Here is a 19569-nt window from a genome sequence, read left to right on the forward strand (position 1 = left end):
GAGTGAATCGCATGTCGATCTATAAAATCCCCTAGTTTTCTCCCTACCGGACTATGACTATCGGCGCGTATCCAATTTCATATATCTATATAAATTGTAGATTCGGGGATTATACTACTCGTTCCTATCACAAGTTATTTTCTTGAACTCACTCGCAAAATAAAAACGTTGTTAAAGTTAGCTACGCTCTAACAACACGAAGAAAAACAGTAGCACATTTAAGAATAACGCAACAGTCGAAATATAAATTAATTAGATCGAAGTTTGGGGTAGGATCCCCTTGAATCCCAACAAATATTTTAAGTTAGCTACTCGAATTCATATTTGAAATAAACAAATCAATGTTTGAATGATAAAAACTAGATTAGAAATACTATTCGTGACGAAAATGCGAGGAACGACGCCCGGAAATCTTCGAATCTTCAACTCCAAGCGCAAAGTCCTCTCCAAAGCTTGTGGCGGCTCTCCAATAGTGTCTGAATGATCCCAAAAGCGTCCAAATCCCCTTTTCATATCATCCACATCCAACGAATAAGGTAAGAAATCGGCAAAGAACTTTTTCCAAAAATAGGAGGCGCTCGGGCGGTAGAAAATTACCGCTCGAGCGCCACACCTTCTGTAAATTGCTTGGGGAATGCGGCAGTCGCGCTCGGGCGGTAGAATTTCACCGCCCGAGCGCCGAGTTTTCTGTATGTTTTCTTCTCGGAAGGCATCTCTCGCGCCCGGACGGTAGAAAATTACCGTCCGAGCGCCATGTTCTCTGGAAATTTGCTGCGCGGATCACCTCTCACGCCCGAGCGGTGAAATTCTACCGCTCGGGCGCCATCCTTTCTTTATGTTTTTCTTGGCTCGTACACTTTGCTCCAATTTCGGTTTTCCGGTCATTTTACCTGCAAATTTGTCACGCACAAGTAAGTAATGATAAAATGCATATGCTTACTATAAAACGAACAAAATGAAATGTACGAATGCACAATGCAAACACACATAAACTAATGCAATAAAACACATAAAAACCACACCTATCATGTATGTAGAACAAAGTTAAGAATGCTAACTTCTAAATCTGAAAAGTTTGAGGATGGAAGAAACTGAGACAATCACTGAGTATGATCGTCGCTTGAGAGAGATAGTCAATGAAGATTTCGACCTTGGTAATCTAATTTTAAATGAAAGATTGGTCAGTAAAGTATTACGATCACTTCCATAGTGTTCCAATATAGAGATTTGTGCAATTGATGAAGCACGCAATACAACCCAACTTGCACTAGATGATTTGATCAGTTCTTTTCATATGTTCGATATGAACATGAATTTAGAAAAGAATTACAAAGGTAAGACTATTGCTTTCCAAGTTTTTATTGACCTCTAAAACAATTTTATTCAATTTTCACAAGAAATCATTGAGTTGGACCTCTATGAAGATTTTATCTCTTTAATCATAAAGAAGTTTGGAAATTATTTGAAAACGATTAGAGACAAAAATAAAGATGGAAAACAATCTAAGTTATTAAGTCTAATTGGTCCTGAAAAAACTCAAAGGTTCTCATCCTCCCAAGGACAATTTCGGCAAAGGAATGAAGTTTAGAATCAATATGATTCTAAAAGATTTGATTCTGGCAATGTATATAGTGATGTGGTTTGGATATTAAGCGAATGAATTTGCGAATAGGCTTCCCAAAAACAAAGGAATGGATGTTTCTTTAAGTGATGAGGAATATGATGAAAAACAAGAATGTAATAAAGAAGAAAGACACACTTCCCTAACCACACTTTTGGAAGAAAGATGCTGGTTGCAAGTCAATCCACTAGGTGTTTCCTCCGGTGTTGCAACCCCCGGCCGGAACATCACTCAAAAATCAAAATGTCTCATTGCTACAACTTCTGAAAATTCAAGTGATCATGAAAATCTGGAAGCTGATGATGGAGAAATCATCCTTGAAAGCATACATAACTTTATAGGGAGTTGTATGATGATTGGATAACGAGAAATTAACTGAACACAACTATCTCAAAAGAAAATACTGAGCTAAATGTTGTTGGCTAAACTTGAAAGAATCTTAAGCAAGAGGGATTTTGAATTGTGCAAGATCAGGGGCAAACTTGAAACAACAACTCAAACTCTTGCTAAGTTTAACTCAAGCCCAACCAAGCTTGAATTTATACTGATTATGGGAAATGATAATAAGGTAGGTCTAGGTTTCAACAATAGTGTGTTGGAAGTTGGGGAAATATCAAAACTAGATGTATTTATAAGAGAAAATAATAACACATCAAGTACACCTTACTACTACTGCCAAAGTTTTCCCACCAAAGAAGCAAGTATCCACTCAGAAGCTGAAGCAAAGAAGACACCATTTTGTTTGTGATTATTGTCTCAAACCTAGTCGTATCAAACCATAGTGTTTTAATTTGAGACAATACTACATGTATGAGGAAGCTAATCCGATGATGCACAAATTGTCCCACAACAACTACTGCAACACCTCTAACAAACGACTTTCAGTGAAGAAAGTTTGGATACCTAAGACTAAAATTAATTTCCTTGTTATTTATACAACTTTGAGAACTAACATTACAGTTCACTGGTACTTTGATATTGGAAACTCATGCCACATGAAATGTTGAAGAGAATATTTCACAGACTATGTTGAACAAAAGAGTGGAAGAGTGACCTATGGATGTCGTGAAAAATGGAAGATAGTTGGAAAAGAAATATTTAATGTTGAAGGACCTTCCAAGTTTCATATTGTGCTTCATGTCGAAGGACTTAATTCGAAACTAATAAGCATTAGTCATTGTGTGATGATTACTTGCTTGTTTAGTTTTTTAAAAATATTGTGAAGTTTTTGGTAAAGTTAACACTTGTGTCATGAAAGGTACAAGTTCTACATATAATTGCAATCAAGTAAGAAAAGAACCTACCTATGAACATGAAAAAGTGAGTGAAGTTGATCTACGACATCAAAAGTTGGGGCATGAAAACTTAAAGACACTGAAGAACCTTAGTAAGTATAATGTTGTACTAGGTATGCCCAATTTATCTTCAGGGGTACAATATGTTTGTGGATCTTGTAAAAAAATTAAGCAAACTCAGGTGTCACACCCTGTGTTGCAACACTTCAGCACAACACACAGACTTTAGTTATTATATGTGGATCTTATGGCTTCAATGGAAGTGGAAAGTTATGGAGATAAAAAAATATTCTTGTGGTTGTGTCAATGATTTTTCATGGTCCATATGTGTCAGTTTCCTTAATGAAAAATAAGGGACTTTCATTACTTTTAAAAGTTTACTTGCAAATATTACTAACTTGCATAACGCAAAAGGTAAGAAAATCAAAACTGACCATGGTAAGGACTTTGAGAACTCTATGTTTTCATCGTTGTGTGATAAAAAAAGGTATAAATCATGAGTTTTCTGTTCCAAAGACTCCCTAACGAACTGGTAATACCGAACTGGACAGAGTGATGTTGTTGAAAGATTATCTCAAAATGGTTTTGGGCTAAGGTTTTAAACATTGCACGCCATATTTCTAACAGCTATATTTGAGAAATGGTTCTACTATGACATTCTATGAGATAATCAATTGAAAAGAATGAATCTTAAATATTTACATGTCTTTGGATGCATATGCTATGTCTAAATGATAGAACTCAACTGTCCAAGTTTGATTCCAAGAGATATAAGTGCATTTTCTTGGATAATCTACAAACAGTTGTGTCTATCAAATTTATAATTTTAAGAACTTGGACGATTATGGAATCCATTAATGTTGTTTTTGACGGTTTTTCATATCTCAAAGGAAAGACGATCGAGATGATGTAAATGCTTTTTTGGAAGTGTCTATATCACTGGATAATACAGGTTTTGTGCTAGATGTTGTAACATCCATCACAACTGGGTAAACACAGGTTGATGGGTTGGCTTTTGATGAAACTTCGCTCATGTAGCCCGCATTGAGTATGTTTGACTGATGCTTGCCATTGCATGTCACATTGGGATTAAACTTTATAAAATATATGTAAAGAGTGCTTTTTTAATGACATTTTTAATGAGGAAACTTATGTGAGCCAACCAAAAAGATTTTAGGGTCCACATCACTTGGACTATGTTTATAAGCTGAAGAAGGTATTGTATGGGTTGAAACATGCTCCACGTACTTGGTATGATAGGTTGATTGATTATCTACATGAGATTTACTTGATACGAGGTGAGGTAAGCATGATTTATTTATATGCCAAGTTTATGTAGATGATATAATTCTTGGTATGTCATCTCAAAAGCATGGGCATAATTTTGTTAAATGTATGTCTTCGACATTTGAAATAAGCATAGTAGGTGTGTTAAATTTCTTCCTTGGTTTTCAATTAAACAACTGCATGATATAATTTTTCTGTGTCAAAGCAATTATATTAAAAATCTGGTGAATAAATTCTCAAATGAACACACAAAACACATGAAAACGCCAATAAAATCTAGTGAGAAATTGTGCAAGGACAATTCTGTTGAAGTTGTTGACAACACCTTGTAATGTAGCATCATTTGCAGTCTCCTATATTTATTGCATGTCGTCCAAATATCAAGTTTTGTACATGTTTTTTTTGCGAAGAACCAATCAAATCCAAAAATTACACACTTAAAAGCTGTGAAACGTATCTTACAATACATAACGTACACTTCGGATCTAGGATTATGGTACACTAGGGAAACCAATACCAATCTAGTAGGATTTAGTAATGCAGGCTGGACTGGGGATTTAATTGAAAAAAAGAGCACTACGGTAGGTTGTTTCTACCTTGGAAGTAACTTAGTTTCATGGTATAGTAGGAAGAAAAATTGTGTGTCACTCTCAACTACTGAATCTGTATGGTATTTGGGAGTTGATGCTCTTAACTTTTATGGATGAATCAAATTGTTGAATATTATGACCATAAGAGTGAGATTCTCATTGTGTATTTTGATAATTCAAGTGCAATTGATATTTCAAAAAATCCAGTACAAAACTATCGAACAAAACACATTGACATTAGACATCATTTATTAGAGATTTAATGGAAAAATGTTTTATCCGTATAGAATTTATTGGGACGGATATATTCACAAAGCATTAGAGTTTTAGAGATTTTCCAACCTTAGAAAATCACTAAGCATGTGTGTGTTTTGATAACTCATGGATGTTGTCTTGGATGTTACAACATCTTGAACAACACCTAACATGCATGTACATATTTATGATATTAGGCATTATCCATTTTTCATACAATTTGTCCCAAGTGATGTTTGTACCATGCTGACTAATTTTTTGACGTGATTTCAGTTTCTCAGTTCTATTCAAACAACACGCTTGGCCATGAGATGTGATCTACCCAAGTTACAAAGTAGTTGAGGGTGTTTGTATACTCCGTGATCTTTTTCCATGTGAAAAGTGACTGGAGAAGATTGAACAATTAAAAAAAGGTTGGGGATTTAGTTCTTTATCAGAAGTAAAAGAATGTAAAAGATTTTTTCAGTGTGAGAGCTGCCTCTTCTCAATCAAAAAGAGAAATCATAACAAAAGAAAATGGAAAAAGCTATCTAGATCAGTCCAATGAAGATCGTTCCTATAATAGAAGAGATACATTTTTTGGATAAAAATAAAGTGTGAATGGGGCTCTGTGTGAGCAAGAAAATCAAAATTCTTTTTTAAATTGGAATTTTAGTGGTGAGATGTTGCCAAAACCAGTTAAAACACCTCATTTGTGAACACATCATATGAAGTTTATCGTATATATTATGTTCCATTCTATTTTTAGGTATAATTAGATCATGAATATACATAAGTTTGTGAATATTTTCTACTTAGAAAGTTATAAGTTTTCAATAGGTAACATTAAGTGAAAAACCCCATTTGCTAAAACTCAAAAATTTACGTTCTCTAATGGTTTAGTGGAGTTAAGCCGATGTGGAGTTTAAATCTGAAAATTATTTTGGAAATCAATTATGCTTGATTATTTCCTTAATTGTGCCAATAATTTTCTAATATTTTACCCATAAACTTTTGTTATCGTTGGTGAGTTCTGTGGAATATGTTAGGAGATGAAAGGCTACTATTGCGCGAATTTTTGTCGCCATTGAACGGACTATTATTTACCTCTTAATGGACTATCTTTTATATCTTGCCTATTAATTTTCAGTAATCCATATTCTTTTCTGTATTATTCGTTCAAATATTTCTTGCATTCTGGTCAACTCTCTGCGGAAATTCTCTTGATTATTCTCACTATCTCCAAATTCAACAATGGCACGAAAGAGTTTTGACTCCAACGATATTCGAAGTGAGATGAGTTATAAAAAGGATGTTGTACCCATTGTGACGACACCGGAAGGAGAGAACCATACATCAGCCATGAAAATTAATTCCACACTGGAGATGCCTTCTTCTCTTGAAATGATTGTTCCAGGTGAACCCGAGAATGCTATTGATGTTGAAAATCTACCGAATTTTTTTGTATTGAACTAGGTGTTTCCTCCACGTCCTCAAGTCTGCGGATCAAAACGTCAGGCATGATACAATCCTTATTACACTCCTTCCAAAAAATTTTGCTACAAGGGCGAATAATCTGCTATACCATCTTTGGCTGACCCAGGGTACACCTCTGGTGATGATTCAGAGGATGATGATTATGAATTTGTGCCTAAGGAAAATACTGATCACGCCCTTGCAAGCAGCTCCAGTAAAAAAATCAACAAAATCCCTCATCCACTAAAGAAAAAAGTTTCTCAAGGAACCTAATTTCTCTGACAAGGAAGATGTTTCCCTCGCTCGATTTTTGGCCATTTGAGAAAGGAAAAGTGTTTTGCATCTATGCCTGATGCTGAAGAATCCGAGAACTTGATGTCGAGATCCAACAGGAATTTGCAGATAACAGGCCTGACCAATCTAAAAGCTCCTCTTCCACATCTGATTATCAGGAATTTGTTGACGATGATGATATTGCTGCTGAGAAAGAGGATGTCAAGGAAAATGTTGCTGACACGAAAGACAACATTGATGAAGAGGCATACGTTCCTACCGTCGCATTCTCTCATAAGTTCTACTTAGAGAAGTACATAGCTCTTTGGTCTGGATGTGTACGAGAAATATAATGTGGTTGAATTCTTCAAAACCAAAGGTCTCGTGTACACTATTTGTGCAGTTTTTCCATACTCTACGTTATTAGATTTCTTCGCCAATCTCACATCCAACGTGGGTGATAATAGATCTGCCAAGTTTGATATAGTTTTTGTCTGATATCATGTCTTTCAGTTCAACCCAATACCATCAATGCTCTGTACAACACTCCTGCCGAGGATTTAGAAGGGGTTCAGCCCGACATTAATGAGTTTACTAGTGTACTCATTGGAGTGTTGATAACAAAATTCCCTGGTCATCCAAGCCTTTCCTCCACCGCAAACCTAATTCATTATGCTATGTGCTTCACAAAACATATGTGCACAACTGGGCACCATCAACCAATTCCACCGTGGTCCCAAGCCACAAGATTTTGTGTTGTTTGCCGTTGGCACTTAACAACACTTTTAATTTTGAGAAGATAATTTTTAAGATTGTGCTACAGTTTGCTGATGGAGGATTAAATTCAAGCAAGCTATCTTTTCCCTCGCTTATCTATTGGATCATGGAGTCACAAAGATTCATTTGAGACATCAATGAGAATCTGTCCACGGCGAGTGAAGATTTGAAGATTGATCATTCCTCTTCAAACAAAATCAATAACTAAATCTTCCTTGGTAAGAATCCAGTGTTGCCCCAGGTGTTGGGAACACATACTCAACCTGTAACTATATCCTACTGTTTTACAAGCCCAGGCTGACTTTGCACTTAAGAAAATCATTCAAGCTAAAGAATTGATCATGCACTATGAAGCCCAAATGGCTCATTGCAGGCTTTTCTTTTATGTTAGTGTCCATTCTAGAAAAAAAAAAAGGAAAGATTGCGGTGTTCAAGCTTCAGAGGTTGGAACCACTAGTACTAGTGAAGATACTGAAGCAAAGGATACTGAAGAAAGAGGAAACCGATCATTGATATTTTATTATTCCTTATATTCGTAATTATGCTTTGTTTTGTTTAATATTTTTTAATTATCCTGTCAGGGTTTTCTTGTCTTAATGCTTTGATTAAATATAATTGATGAATGTTTTTGCCTCGTGATGTCAACACCGGTACCAACATCTAAGCTAACGTGATCAAATTCAGGGAGAGATATGTTTTCAAATTCAGAAGGAGCTCAATGGAGTTGCATAACTTGAATATACTGGTTTGTGCTTATTTTGTCTAGAAAGATTGAAAAAAAAGGGAAGATTAAAAGGAAAAACGTGCCTTGTCTTGCAAGACACAAATTTATATCCTAAATTATTTTCCTTTTTGATAAAAATTTGGCTCAAGAATTTTCCCTTTCTAGAATATTGAGTTTCTTAAACTCTAGATTTAATCTTTACTATTTGGAAGAATTTGTTTCTTCAAGAAAGATTATTTTTATTATTTTATAGGAATCTATGCAACACTATCAAGATCAACGCAATTCTACATATATATTGAAAAATAACTGCCAAGAGTCAAAGTGCCAGAGAATCAATACAAGCAAAATACGAGAGAATTTTTCTGAAAAACTCAGTAGCGTCACTATTTTACATTGTTGTCGTGATGTGTTGGAGATATTTGAAGACAACACTTATCTGATTCACACAATCTTAGTTAGAGTAGGTGTCTGGAAAGCCAACTTGTGGCTTGGGCTTTATTGACTCTAATGTAAAACAATTTTTATTTTAATAATATTTTACAATTTTATTCGATTGTGGCATTATACTTTATCTGTATGCCCATGCAAGCTGCATATATAAAGTTTTTGAATATATAATACGTACCATGAGGTCTGCGTTGCAACGTAAGATCATGGAACTCATTAGAAAGTGTATCATATATTCTAAACATGTTTCTAGTCAAATCATCCGTCTAAAACAAAGATAAAGGTCGCTCGAGCTTCATAGCATCTGTTATGTAAACACCATATTTCATTGGCAAAGGCATGGATATGTTCATCACACGGATGGGTGATCATACGATAATGCACTGAACAACCCTCTTTCGGACTGTCCAAGTGGTTCAAACTTATCGAGTGGAATAGTTCGCAGTTATGATTGTACACCATTAGTCCTTTGACCCGGAACAATTTAGGGGCATACTAGCATGCACTTTGATCCATTTATCAACTCCATCAAGGGTCATCATGTGGCGAGGTTAGGTGTAATTTCAAAATACATAGAAGCAAATACATTGTATTCAGGGATTCGGCGTTTTCCTATGAATAAAGATATCCTATGTGATCTGATGAGTTAATAGTGCAAGAAATCTCTGACCGAAGTAAGACATGTGCAGTTTGAAAAAGTTTTTCCTCAGTTGTGCATACCATGGGGCTATTACTCAAAGATAAATCACATCGCTATCGAATTCATATGCAATTCTCGATATACCAATTGTTGAAAATTCGATCGGGATATATGTGTTGAAGGGACCGTACACCGTACTGTACGATAACCATGACTAAAGGTTCTTTTAGGATATATAAGTGATACCTAGGGGATCATGGGACGATGTTACTAGACGCTCTTACCATGATCTAATGGGTGCAATTAGAAATGAGTTCTGACATTTTTGATCAAGGAATTGAAGCAAAGAATGTGGTTAACTAGGGTAAACCCGAATAAGAATAAATGTTATTTTGAATCACATGGATATGTGAACCCATGGCTAGCTGTATCCTTGAACCATTAAGGATCACGCTAGTATCAGATTCTGTGTTTTTGTTGAGATAGTCAAATTTCAAGTAGTTAGAATTTGACGACTATATTTTGATAGAGATCAAACATGAAGTTTATAAAGGAGTTTATGAGCTGATTCCATAAGACGGAAGAAATGAAAGTTAGGATGATTGCTAAATAGAAATGAGAGTGGAACTGTCTGTTTTGTGAAGGGCTTCATTAAACTGATAGCTGCCTAATATGGTAAGTGAAAATTTTGATATTCGAAATCTTCAATATTCATTATATGAACAAGACTTGTATCCTTGGTACACCGGTGCTATCGGATCGTCGATCGTGGTTATAATGTGTTCAGATAATTTATTTAGTGAATTTAGAATTTACTAATTAATGTTGGTGCTAATAGTGGTGACTACTAACATGTACAGATTCTCGTAAATGTTCTAGAGGGGTGTAAAATCAATTTAATAAGGAGTTAATTTATAAGTTAAATAGAGGAGTGTATAAATTAAATTAACCACTATATATACACCACTGGGACTCAAAATTGATAACCCATTATTTTTGCACACAAAAAGAAAAAAAAATTCTCTCCAATTCCTCAAGAAAACTCACGGCCACTTTTGATAATTGAAGGAAAATTTTGGCCAATTTTTTTATTCCATCATGTGCCGCCGCCGCGCCGTATCGTCTCCGGATGTTGAATATTCGGAAATTACAGTCTCAACGCACAAATCGTTTGGATTTTCTAGTGCAAACCAAATGAGGAAAACAGTCTCTGCTTATAGGGAATTACAAGAAGGCCTATCTTCGCTCGAATAGGAATTAGGGGTGGGCATAAAACCCGAAAAACCGAAAAAACCGACCGAAATAAATAATTCGGTTTAAATGGTTCGGTTTTATCGGTTTTTCGGTCAGTTACGGTTTTAAAATTTATGAGATTCGGTTTTTCGGTTCGGTTTTCGGTTTTACTCCCCCAAAAAACCGAATAACCGAACCGGCCATGTTATTGTTAAGTATAGGGCTTTTATGAATAATGGGCCATATTGTATAATGGGTTATGGGCCTATTTGGATTGAACCATAAATTTTCAATCTGTTTTCTTTTCTTTCTTAGGGCGACGTTTTTTTTTCCTCACCACCACTCACCACTACCGTCTACGAGACTACGACTATCAGTCACCACTCGGCACTCACCATAGTCCACAGCCCACAGGTATGCAGACCACAAAACAACGCTCGTTTATAGCTTGAAGAGTTATTTTATTGTTTCGAATGAGTTATTTTGGAATATTCTCAAATTCTCAAATTCCAATCGTTTATTCTCAAATTCCAACAAGTTATTTTATTGTTTCGAATGAGTTATATTATCAAATGAGTTATTTTATTGTTTCGAATTTCGTTTTTAATAACATGGTTTTGGCTCTAGTTCTCCTCCTCCAGTACCCATGACATATTCTGAAACTCCAAGGGGGGGGGAGCAGAAATTTTGGAGGGGTGAATCTGATTTTTGTCTAGATGCACACAAAAATTGTTGGATTATATTTGATGTGATTCGATTTTCACAAAATGGAATCCACTTAAATTATCGGTTAAAGTTGGGTTGAGCCAAAATCTCGGATAATGCTTAATATATTGTTGATTGGAAATTAAAGAATTGGTATATTATTAATTTATTATGCTCATGAAGTAAGAAATACTGGAAGTTGGTCTTTTGATGTCAAAATTTCAGTCATCTTTACCAGAAAAATTAGATGCCAATCGTTGGCTGCTATGAGTTGGTACAACTTCCATTCTGTGTAGTTCTTTTATGTTAATGTTTTTTGTATATAGAATTAAACTTAATTCGTTTTCAGTATATAGAATTAATATCATTCTTGGTATAATTTCTTTTGCAACTGATTATTCTTGTCTGAGATCTAGAATACTTTAACCTGATCGAACCCACTAATCAAGGGCTTTGATTGAATCTTAATATGTACAAAATTACTGGAAAGAGAGGAAAATGGGTCTTGTGGTCACCCACAGCCACGGTCCACGGATGCCCAGTGAACTAATCAAGTATCGTGAAAATGGGTCTTGTGGTTACTGTATTGTGAAAATGGGTGCCAATACCTACTGTCCATTCTATATACATATATATTGATACATTATTGCTCTTTTTTTCTTTTTTATTTTTCCTATAATTAGTTCATGATTTCCATATATGTTTGTATATCTACCTCGTGATTCATGGTTTCCATATATGTTTGTATATTGATTCAGCAATTAAATTTTTTATTTGGAGTACTTCTGGTTTGATTTTGCAAGGGCACACATGCAATTTTTATCATTAATATTGTTTCTTGACTGGTTAATTTGTTTCATTTTTTATAGATGGCAGAAAAGGAGGGTATGATCGATGAAAGCAAGAGTTCAAATGATAACGCTCCTAATTCGTCATCTGTAGATTCGGTTGATGTTGGGAAAAAGCGAAAATCTGTAAGACCTAGATCTCTTATTTGGGAACATTTTGAGAAATATGAGGATTATAATGGGACACGTAGAGCAAAATGTAATTATTGTGGTTCAAGTTATGCTGCCGATTCAAGTTTAAATGGTACTTCATCGTTGGGTGCTCATTTGAAAAAGTGTAAAAAATATCCATGTAATGTGGAAACTAAACAAGCAAAAATAGCCTTTCAAAACATTTCAAAAGATCATATAACAATCAATGCTTGGAGATTTGATCAAGAAGGTTGTAGGAAAGCTTTGGCCAAGATGATACTTGTCGATGAATTACCTTTTAGTTTTGTGGAAATGGAAGGATTTAGACACTTTATAAATGTGATACAACCATCATTTAGAATTCCTTCTCGTAGTACTATTACAAGGGATTGCTTTGAACTTTTCTTGGAAGAAAAGAAAAATCTTAAGCTTTTTTTCAAGGAGACATGTCTAAGAGTTTGTCTCACAACAGACACATGGACTTCAATACAGAGAATTAATTATATGTGTCTTACTGCTCATTTTATTGACGAAAACTGGAATTTGCAAAAAAGAATATTAAATTTTTCTCCAATATCTAGCCATAAAGGCGATGATATGGCAATTGTTATCACTAAATGTTTGCTTGATTGGGGTTTGGATAAGGTCTTCACTATCACAGTCGATAATGCTAGTTCGAATGATACTACAGTGAAAGAGATGTCAAACCAATTAAGTAAATGGGGAAGTAATTTGATGGATGGTAAACACCTTCATGTGAGGTGTGTGGCTCATATAATCAATCTCATTGTTCAAGATGGCTTGAAAGAAGTTGGAGATTCTGTGAGACGAGTTAGACAAGCTATAAGATATATTAGACAATCTCCTGCAAGGAATGAAAAATTCAAAGATTGTTGTGAACTTGAAAAGATAACAAGTAAGAAGTCATTGTGTTTGGATGTTGTTACTAGGTGGAATTCTACTTACTTGATGTTGAAAGTTGCTTTGGAATTTGAAAATGCTTTTGTAAGTTATGGTATTCATGATCCTGGATTGTTGGATCATCTTCTTACCCATGTTTGTGAAGATGGAAAGGATGTAGGTGCATTGACAAGTGGTGATTGGGAAAATGTGAGAAAAATGGAGAAGTTTCTTGAAGCCTTTTATAATCTTACGTTGAGAGTTTTAGGTTCATCATATGTTACTTCAAATATCTACTTTCATGAAATTGGCGAGCTTTCTTGTGTTTTAAAGTTGTTGGTAGAGAGTGATGACAGTGTTTTGGCTACGATGGCAAAAAGGATGAAATTTAAATTTGACAAATATTGGGGTGCTCCAGAAAAAATGAATAAGATGATTTTTATTGCATGTGTGCTTGATCCTCGTTTCAAATTTGATTATGTGGCTTTTGTGCTTTCGAAGATGTATGGGCAAGAGAAAGAGGAGCAATTAAGAGTTGAAATAAGGTTGTATATGACTTCTTTGTTTGAAGGATATAGGAAGGTCACTTCAAAAATGTCTCAAGGATCATCCAATAGTAAAGTTGAGCCATCGGGTATAAACAGAGGAAATATTCATAAAAGAACACTAATACAACAAGAATACTTGAGACATAAGGCTGAAAGTGGAAATATGGATGCTAAGACTGAGTTAGATAGGTATCTCGATGAAGATGTTGACGTTGCAAATGAACATTTTGATATTTTGCTTTGGTGGAAAGTTAATTCTTCCAAATTTCCTACTCTGGCTGAGATGGCTCGTGATGTGTTAGCGATTCCTATTTCTATTGTGGCGTCGGAAAGTGCTTTTAGCACCGGGGGACGTGTTCTAGATTCATTTAGAAGTTCATTAACACCTCGATTAGTGCAAGCTCTCATTTGCCTTCAAGATTGGTTCCGAAAAGAATCTTCTCCCATTAAAGTAGAAGAAGACTTGGATCATCTTGAAGAGATTGAATCTGGTAATAAATTTGTGTATTTTTTTTATGTTTTATTTTAAAATTATTTTGTTATTTAATGTTGACAATAATTTTCTTACTTTTTTTAGATTTGATCAATATTGGAAGGGATTCTTGCATTGGAAGAGATTCTTGCACAACCAATATATAAACATTTCCATGAAATATTGTAAGTTAAATTTCACTTAATGTATCTTGTATTTGGTGCATTAAACTGCTAAGCCAATAAGCTTCCATTTTATTTTGAAAGATAAAGATGCCTTGTGTAGCTTTGGTCCAGAACTACAATTTCACACTAATACTACAATTCCACCAAGCTATTGTGTTTGAAAAAATTATTGTTTGTGAGGTTCTACCTAGCCCTGAACTATTCATACTAAAGGATACTTTTAATCACAGGATCTTCTGGTACACAAGTAGAAGCAAGGCTGGTTGGGATCAATATCATTATAGGAAGGTAAGATAATGCATTTTTAGATTTAAGCATTTTCACTTATTGTTATTAGTTGTAATGAATTTATTGTTTTTTTCCATAAAAAAAGGATTTTTTTTTATGACTTTGTGAAAGATCTTAGCAATTAATTTCAATAAGTTTAAGTTATTGTTTCAAAATTGTGATTCATAATCACTTTATAATTGTAATGAATTTAATGTCTTTTTTTTTTTGCTAAACAGGATTTTGGAATTTGATAATTGGAAGTTCAAATATTTTGAAGGAGATGGCCATACAAACTGTTTTGGGATTGTCAGACGTGGAGTTCCATTCGATCTTGTTGACACTTTGTTATATTTCCTATTACTGAATATTCAGTTGGATTCAAGCATTTCGGTGTTTACATAGTTAATTAGTTATATATTGTTATTATATTCGCATGACATGTTTGCACACAACACATTATATATATATATATATATATATATATATATATATATATATATATATATATATATATATATAAGATTAAGTCCCACAAATCAAATGTTTGACAAATACTATGATTTAGATTTTAGAGACATAAAGTGACATATAATTTTATTTATTAACAAAATTTTAGCTAACCGTATGTAACCGACCGTCTAAACCGATCCGTAATACGAAAAAACCGAACCGAACCGTAATAAAATGGTTTGGTTTTGGACTAGAAATATTCAAAACCGAAAACCGAAAAACCGAACCGTGGTAGAGAAAAACCGGACCGAACCGACCGACGCCCACCCTAACAGGAATAGTTTGGATTACAGTGTTTAATACGCGCAGGTATAATCGTTTAACGGCCTATGAATGTTTTGTTAAACACACGACGTCCATAAAAAATTTTAAACTTTTGCTGCGTTTTAGGTGAAAGAACACGACCCACCAACAATCCTTTCCGTTATATTAAACATAATACTTTAAAATATAAACCGAGTTTGGAGTTTGACGAACTCGGCCTATTTAAAGGTACAGCTAGGTCAATACTAATCCTATCGAGTCCGATAAAAGACGCGTGGGGTATTCAAATGTTCACTGATTTTTTTTTTAAAGATTTGTTACTTGTCAGTGCTTATGGAATTGGACTTGTAAACAATTTCAGCATGTTTTAAAAAATTATATTATTATTATTATTATTTTTTTGAAAAAAGCATTATGGATGGAAAGGTGCACTAATAGTGGAAATGGTTGATCATGTGGGTCATAAGCATGTTGGTCTAATTAATAATCAGTAGTGAGGAGTGCTGAGTATTTAATCTTTCTCTTTTTTGATGAATACATTACAGCATGAGTGGATGAATGATTGCCCTTGCTATATGTTAGTACCCACCATTACCATTCAACATATATCAATGGAAAAAAAAACTAGGATATCAAACAATTACTGTTTATTCTTACCAATATATGTTGGTTCTATGGGTAAGGAGTTCGGTTTTATATTCAACTCTTATGACAGAGAATATAGTTGTTAGGAGTGATTTTTTCAATAATATATCCGACCCGACTCGACTCTATTCTAATAGTGCTTGCTCAAAGTCACCCTCTCAAGAATCTGTTAATTCTGACATGCATCCTAGGTTCTGACCCTATGGGACTTTTGGTTCAATAAAGATAGGTCTAGAAATATCAAAGTTTGGATTTATTTTGCAAAGCTTGATGTTACTTTCATGTTTGTTGGTACCAAAGACTTGTCTATTTTGAGGTGTAGAGTTTATTGTAGGAAAACCAGCCTTGGGAATTGATTGCATCAAATGATTTTAACCACAACAAATCAAAGTAAAGCAATTATTGTTGATGTCATTAGATTTTAGGAGAACTGAAGAAGATTATGATAAATGATGAAAGTGACCCTTTCATCTAGTGGGCTTGTCCCATTCCTCACAAACAGTGGCAGAGCCAGAGAGCAACGAGAGGCGAATAAGGATAACATAGTATTTTTAATCTCCAATTATTGTAAAATTTGATATAAACCCGAGATGATGTAAAAATGTTGAATCTCATCGTTCGCATAAGACAATGCCTAGGAGTTCAGTTTCGGTCTTGGCTCCATAACACTCACGAACCAAGAATCAAACAAAGATACTGTTTTCTATCAAAAAGTTCTTTCCAGGAGTATTATAACTTGTTTAATAGCAAAGTTGCATTCCAGTATGAGTCTCATAAATATACTTAAACACTCCCAACCCCACGACAAAGAGTGGAGGACAACACCTGTGACTCCGTAAATAGAAGTATTAAAGATTCTTGTAGATTGTTTAATCCTCTGGCGTTTTTCAGTGATAAAATTCTAAGGATACAATAGCCAAGATTTATGGAGGCACCCCAATCTGCTGTCAGCCCGCCTCACCAATATCCGCAAGCGATCCAACTTAAGCTTTACCAGGCTTTCATATTCTCAATTCCTATCTTGTTTTCCATCATTCTGTTTCTTCTATTCTACTTGTTCTACCTCAAGAGAAGAGCTTCTGGCTTCTCATCTACTTCTCAGGTTCTTCCTAGGACGATCAATGATGTTAACGTAACAATGGTACGCAATTCATGTTATTTTTCATCCTCAAAGTGTACATCTTTTTGGTGGATTACATGTTGTCACTAAATTAAATAAGAGGGTCTTTTTGTTGAATTCTTATTGAGTTCTTACCTGGTTTCATTGTCTCCCATCCAGTCTTACGATTCGGATTTGAAAAGCGAGCTCAAGAACAACCTCTGCACAGTCTTGTTTGATGATTATCACAAAGCAAGGGATCCACTGTGAGTTCTACTATATGTTCTTGATATATGTACTTTACTTTATATTAGCCGTTCCAAGACGAAGCATACACTTGTTTTAAAGTTTCTGCGACGGGAATGGACGATTCGGGGGTGATTGTTAAAGGGTTGTTTACCCTTTTCTTTTATCCTTTTTGAGAGTTGAAAGTGAATTTTAAACAAGGACTTGTGCTTGAGTGCCAATTTAAGAAGCAGTTACAGTTTCTTTTTTGTACTTTTACCTTGCGAAAAATCCTCCGAATCTCGTTCCGTAGACACCTAAAACACTCATCCATGTTGTATTATTTTCTGAAATCATGTATGTCAAAGATGCCATTACATGACTGATAAGAATTGGCCTATAGCAAAAGCAGAACCCTAGTGACGTATAACATTTGTGATTTGCTTGACTAATCAAGAATATTTAACAGCGTCCGCTCTTTTACAAGATGCTTATCGACTATATATAAAGTAGAAAAAAGGTGAAAGGAACACAAAAACGTCATTAAGAATTTACACAAAAGTCACACTTTTTATTTCTTTTTCATCCATATTACATCTTTAATAATCTCAATTAATTATTCTTATCACGTGAATCATGGAAATAAATGTAACACAGGTGCTGCGTATGTTTGGGAGAATTTGAGCTGAAGGAGGAGCTGCTCCAAGTGCCATCATGCAAGCATATATTCCATATAGACTGCATCCGCCATTGGCTCCAGTCGAGTTCAACTTGCCCGCTTTGTCGAACTCCTGTTGTATCAGATACTACTAGAAACACCGCTCTTCAATCTCACCACCACCACCAGCTACACGATTTTTCGGTCAATCTGATGCCGGAAAACCGTGTTCCCGACCACCAACAAATAGCGGGGCTGTCACCACGGCAAATCCGGTTGCAGGACTCCATAAGGAGTGAGGGATCATCTAGTGCTAGTGGTAGCGCTTGCTGATTGAAGTTATCATATGAATTTAATGAAATACAATAACTTTTACAAAAGGTGAGACGAGTGCTATTTTTTTGACACAAATAAATATGTTATATATATATATATATAGACAATTTTAAATTTCATTTTTTTCTTTTTCCATGTATTTGTTGGTTATATAATAGCATAAGTCGTGTTTTGTAATTCTTTCAATAATACGTTTGTACGGTTAGTAGACTCTGAGCTTGTATATGTAGCTCACTATCTGTAACAGGACTAATTTCTTCTTCATTCTGATATTCTTCAATGAGAAAGGACTACAGTTCCTTCATTTTCAGGTTACTTTAACATGGTATCAGAGCCTCAGATCTAGGGCATCAGATCTGAATTTGTATCTGAGATCTCTTTTCTTCCAGAATCGCAGATTAATTCAGCTCTCATTTACTACATTTCAGGAATTTCCTGATTAATTTCGATATCTCCACGGAACTTGCGATTGCTCGAATTTTTTTTTTGCAAGTTCTTCTCGGTTGATCATAATCCATGGCAAATTTCAACAACTTCAGTGATCCTCTTTCGATTCAATCGTCTGATACTCCAGGAATGAATATCATCAATGAGCAGTTGACTGGTGTTGAGAATTACAGAGTCTGGAGTCGAGCTATGTTAATTGCGTTGCATGCGAAGAACAAATTGGCACTCATTGATGGAACTTGCCAACGTCCAGCTGCCGGAAATCTTACGCTTAATCAGTGGGAACGGTGTAATGCATTGGTGTTGTCGTGGATTATGAACACGGTTTCGAAAGAGATATTTGGAGGCATTGTGTATTCTACTGATGCATCGGCAGTTTGGAAGGATTTTAAGGAACAATTTGATAAAATCAATGGTTCTCGCATTTTTGCCATCCACAGAGAGATCGGAGGATTGCGTCAAGGTAATCTTTCCATTTCTACGTATTATTGTAAACTCAAACAACTCTGGGATGAATATGCATCGTTCATTACCCTTCCCTCATGTACGTGCGATACTGCTCGCAAATATGTTGATCATGATCATCAACAAAAGCTGCTCCAGTTCTTGCTTGGGTTAAATGATAGTTATGTGCATATTAGAAGCCAGATTTTGATGATGGATCCTCTTCCAACTGTTGGACAAGTGTTTTCCATTGTATCTCAAGAAGAATCGACTCGATCGCT

General features: G+C 35.0%; 3 protein-coding genes across 3 annotated transcripts; all 3 read left to right on the forward strand.

Moving 5' to 3' along the window:
• The first annotated feature begins 12882 nt into the window (after positions 1 to 12882).
• Positions 12883 to 13763, forward strand: LOC140815439 (zinc finger BED domain-containing protein RICESLEEPER 2-like). Its single transcript, XM_073174550.1, has 2 exons — positions 12883 to 13688; positions 13757 to 13763. Exons 1-2 carry the CDS (start codon positions 12883 to 12885, stop codon positions 13761 to 13763), a joined length of 813 nt encoding a protein of 270 aa, XP_073030651.1.
• On the forward strand, positions 13756 to 15075 carry LOC140815734 (zinc finger BED domain-containing protein RICESLEEPER 2-like). The gene is made up of 4 exons (XM_073174792.1): positions 13756 to 14224; positions 14311 to 14390; positions 14621 to 14678; positions 14897 to 15075. Exons 1-2 carry the CDS (start codon positions 13780 to 13782, stop codon positions 14370 to 14372), a joined length of 507 nt encoding a protein of 168 aa, XP_073030893.1. The 5' UTR covers positions 13756 to 13779; the 3' UTR covers positions 14373 to 14390; positions 14621 to 14678; positions 14897 to 15075.
• A 1601-nt stretch (positions 15076 to 16676) lies between these two features.
• Positions 16677 to 18500, forward strand: LOC140814177 (probable E3 ubiquitin-protein ligase RHA4A). Its single transcript, XM_073173068.1, has 3 exons — positions 16677 to 17220; positions 17359 to 17444; positions 18061 to 18500. The coding sequence occupies exons 1-3, from the start codon at positions 17005 to 17007 to the stop codon at positions 18392 to 18394; spliced, it is 636 nt and encodes a 211-aa protein (XP_073029169.1). The 5' UTR covers positions 16677 to 17004; the 3' UTR covers positions 18395 to 18500.
• The last annotated feature ends 1069 nt before the right edge of the window (positions 18501 to 19569 follow it).

Source organism: Primulina eburnea, chromosome 15 (assembly GCF_022965805.1).
Source record: "Primulina eburnea isolate SZY01 chromosome 15, ASM2296580v1, whole genome shotgun sequence".
NCBI classification, from domain to species: domain Eukaryota; kingdom Viridiplantae; phylum Streptophyta; class Magnoliopsida; order Lamiales; family Gesneriaceae; genus Primulina; species Primulina eburnea.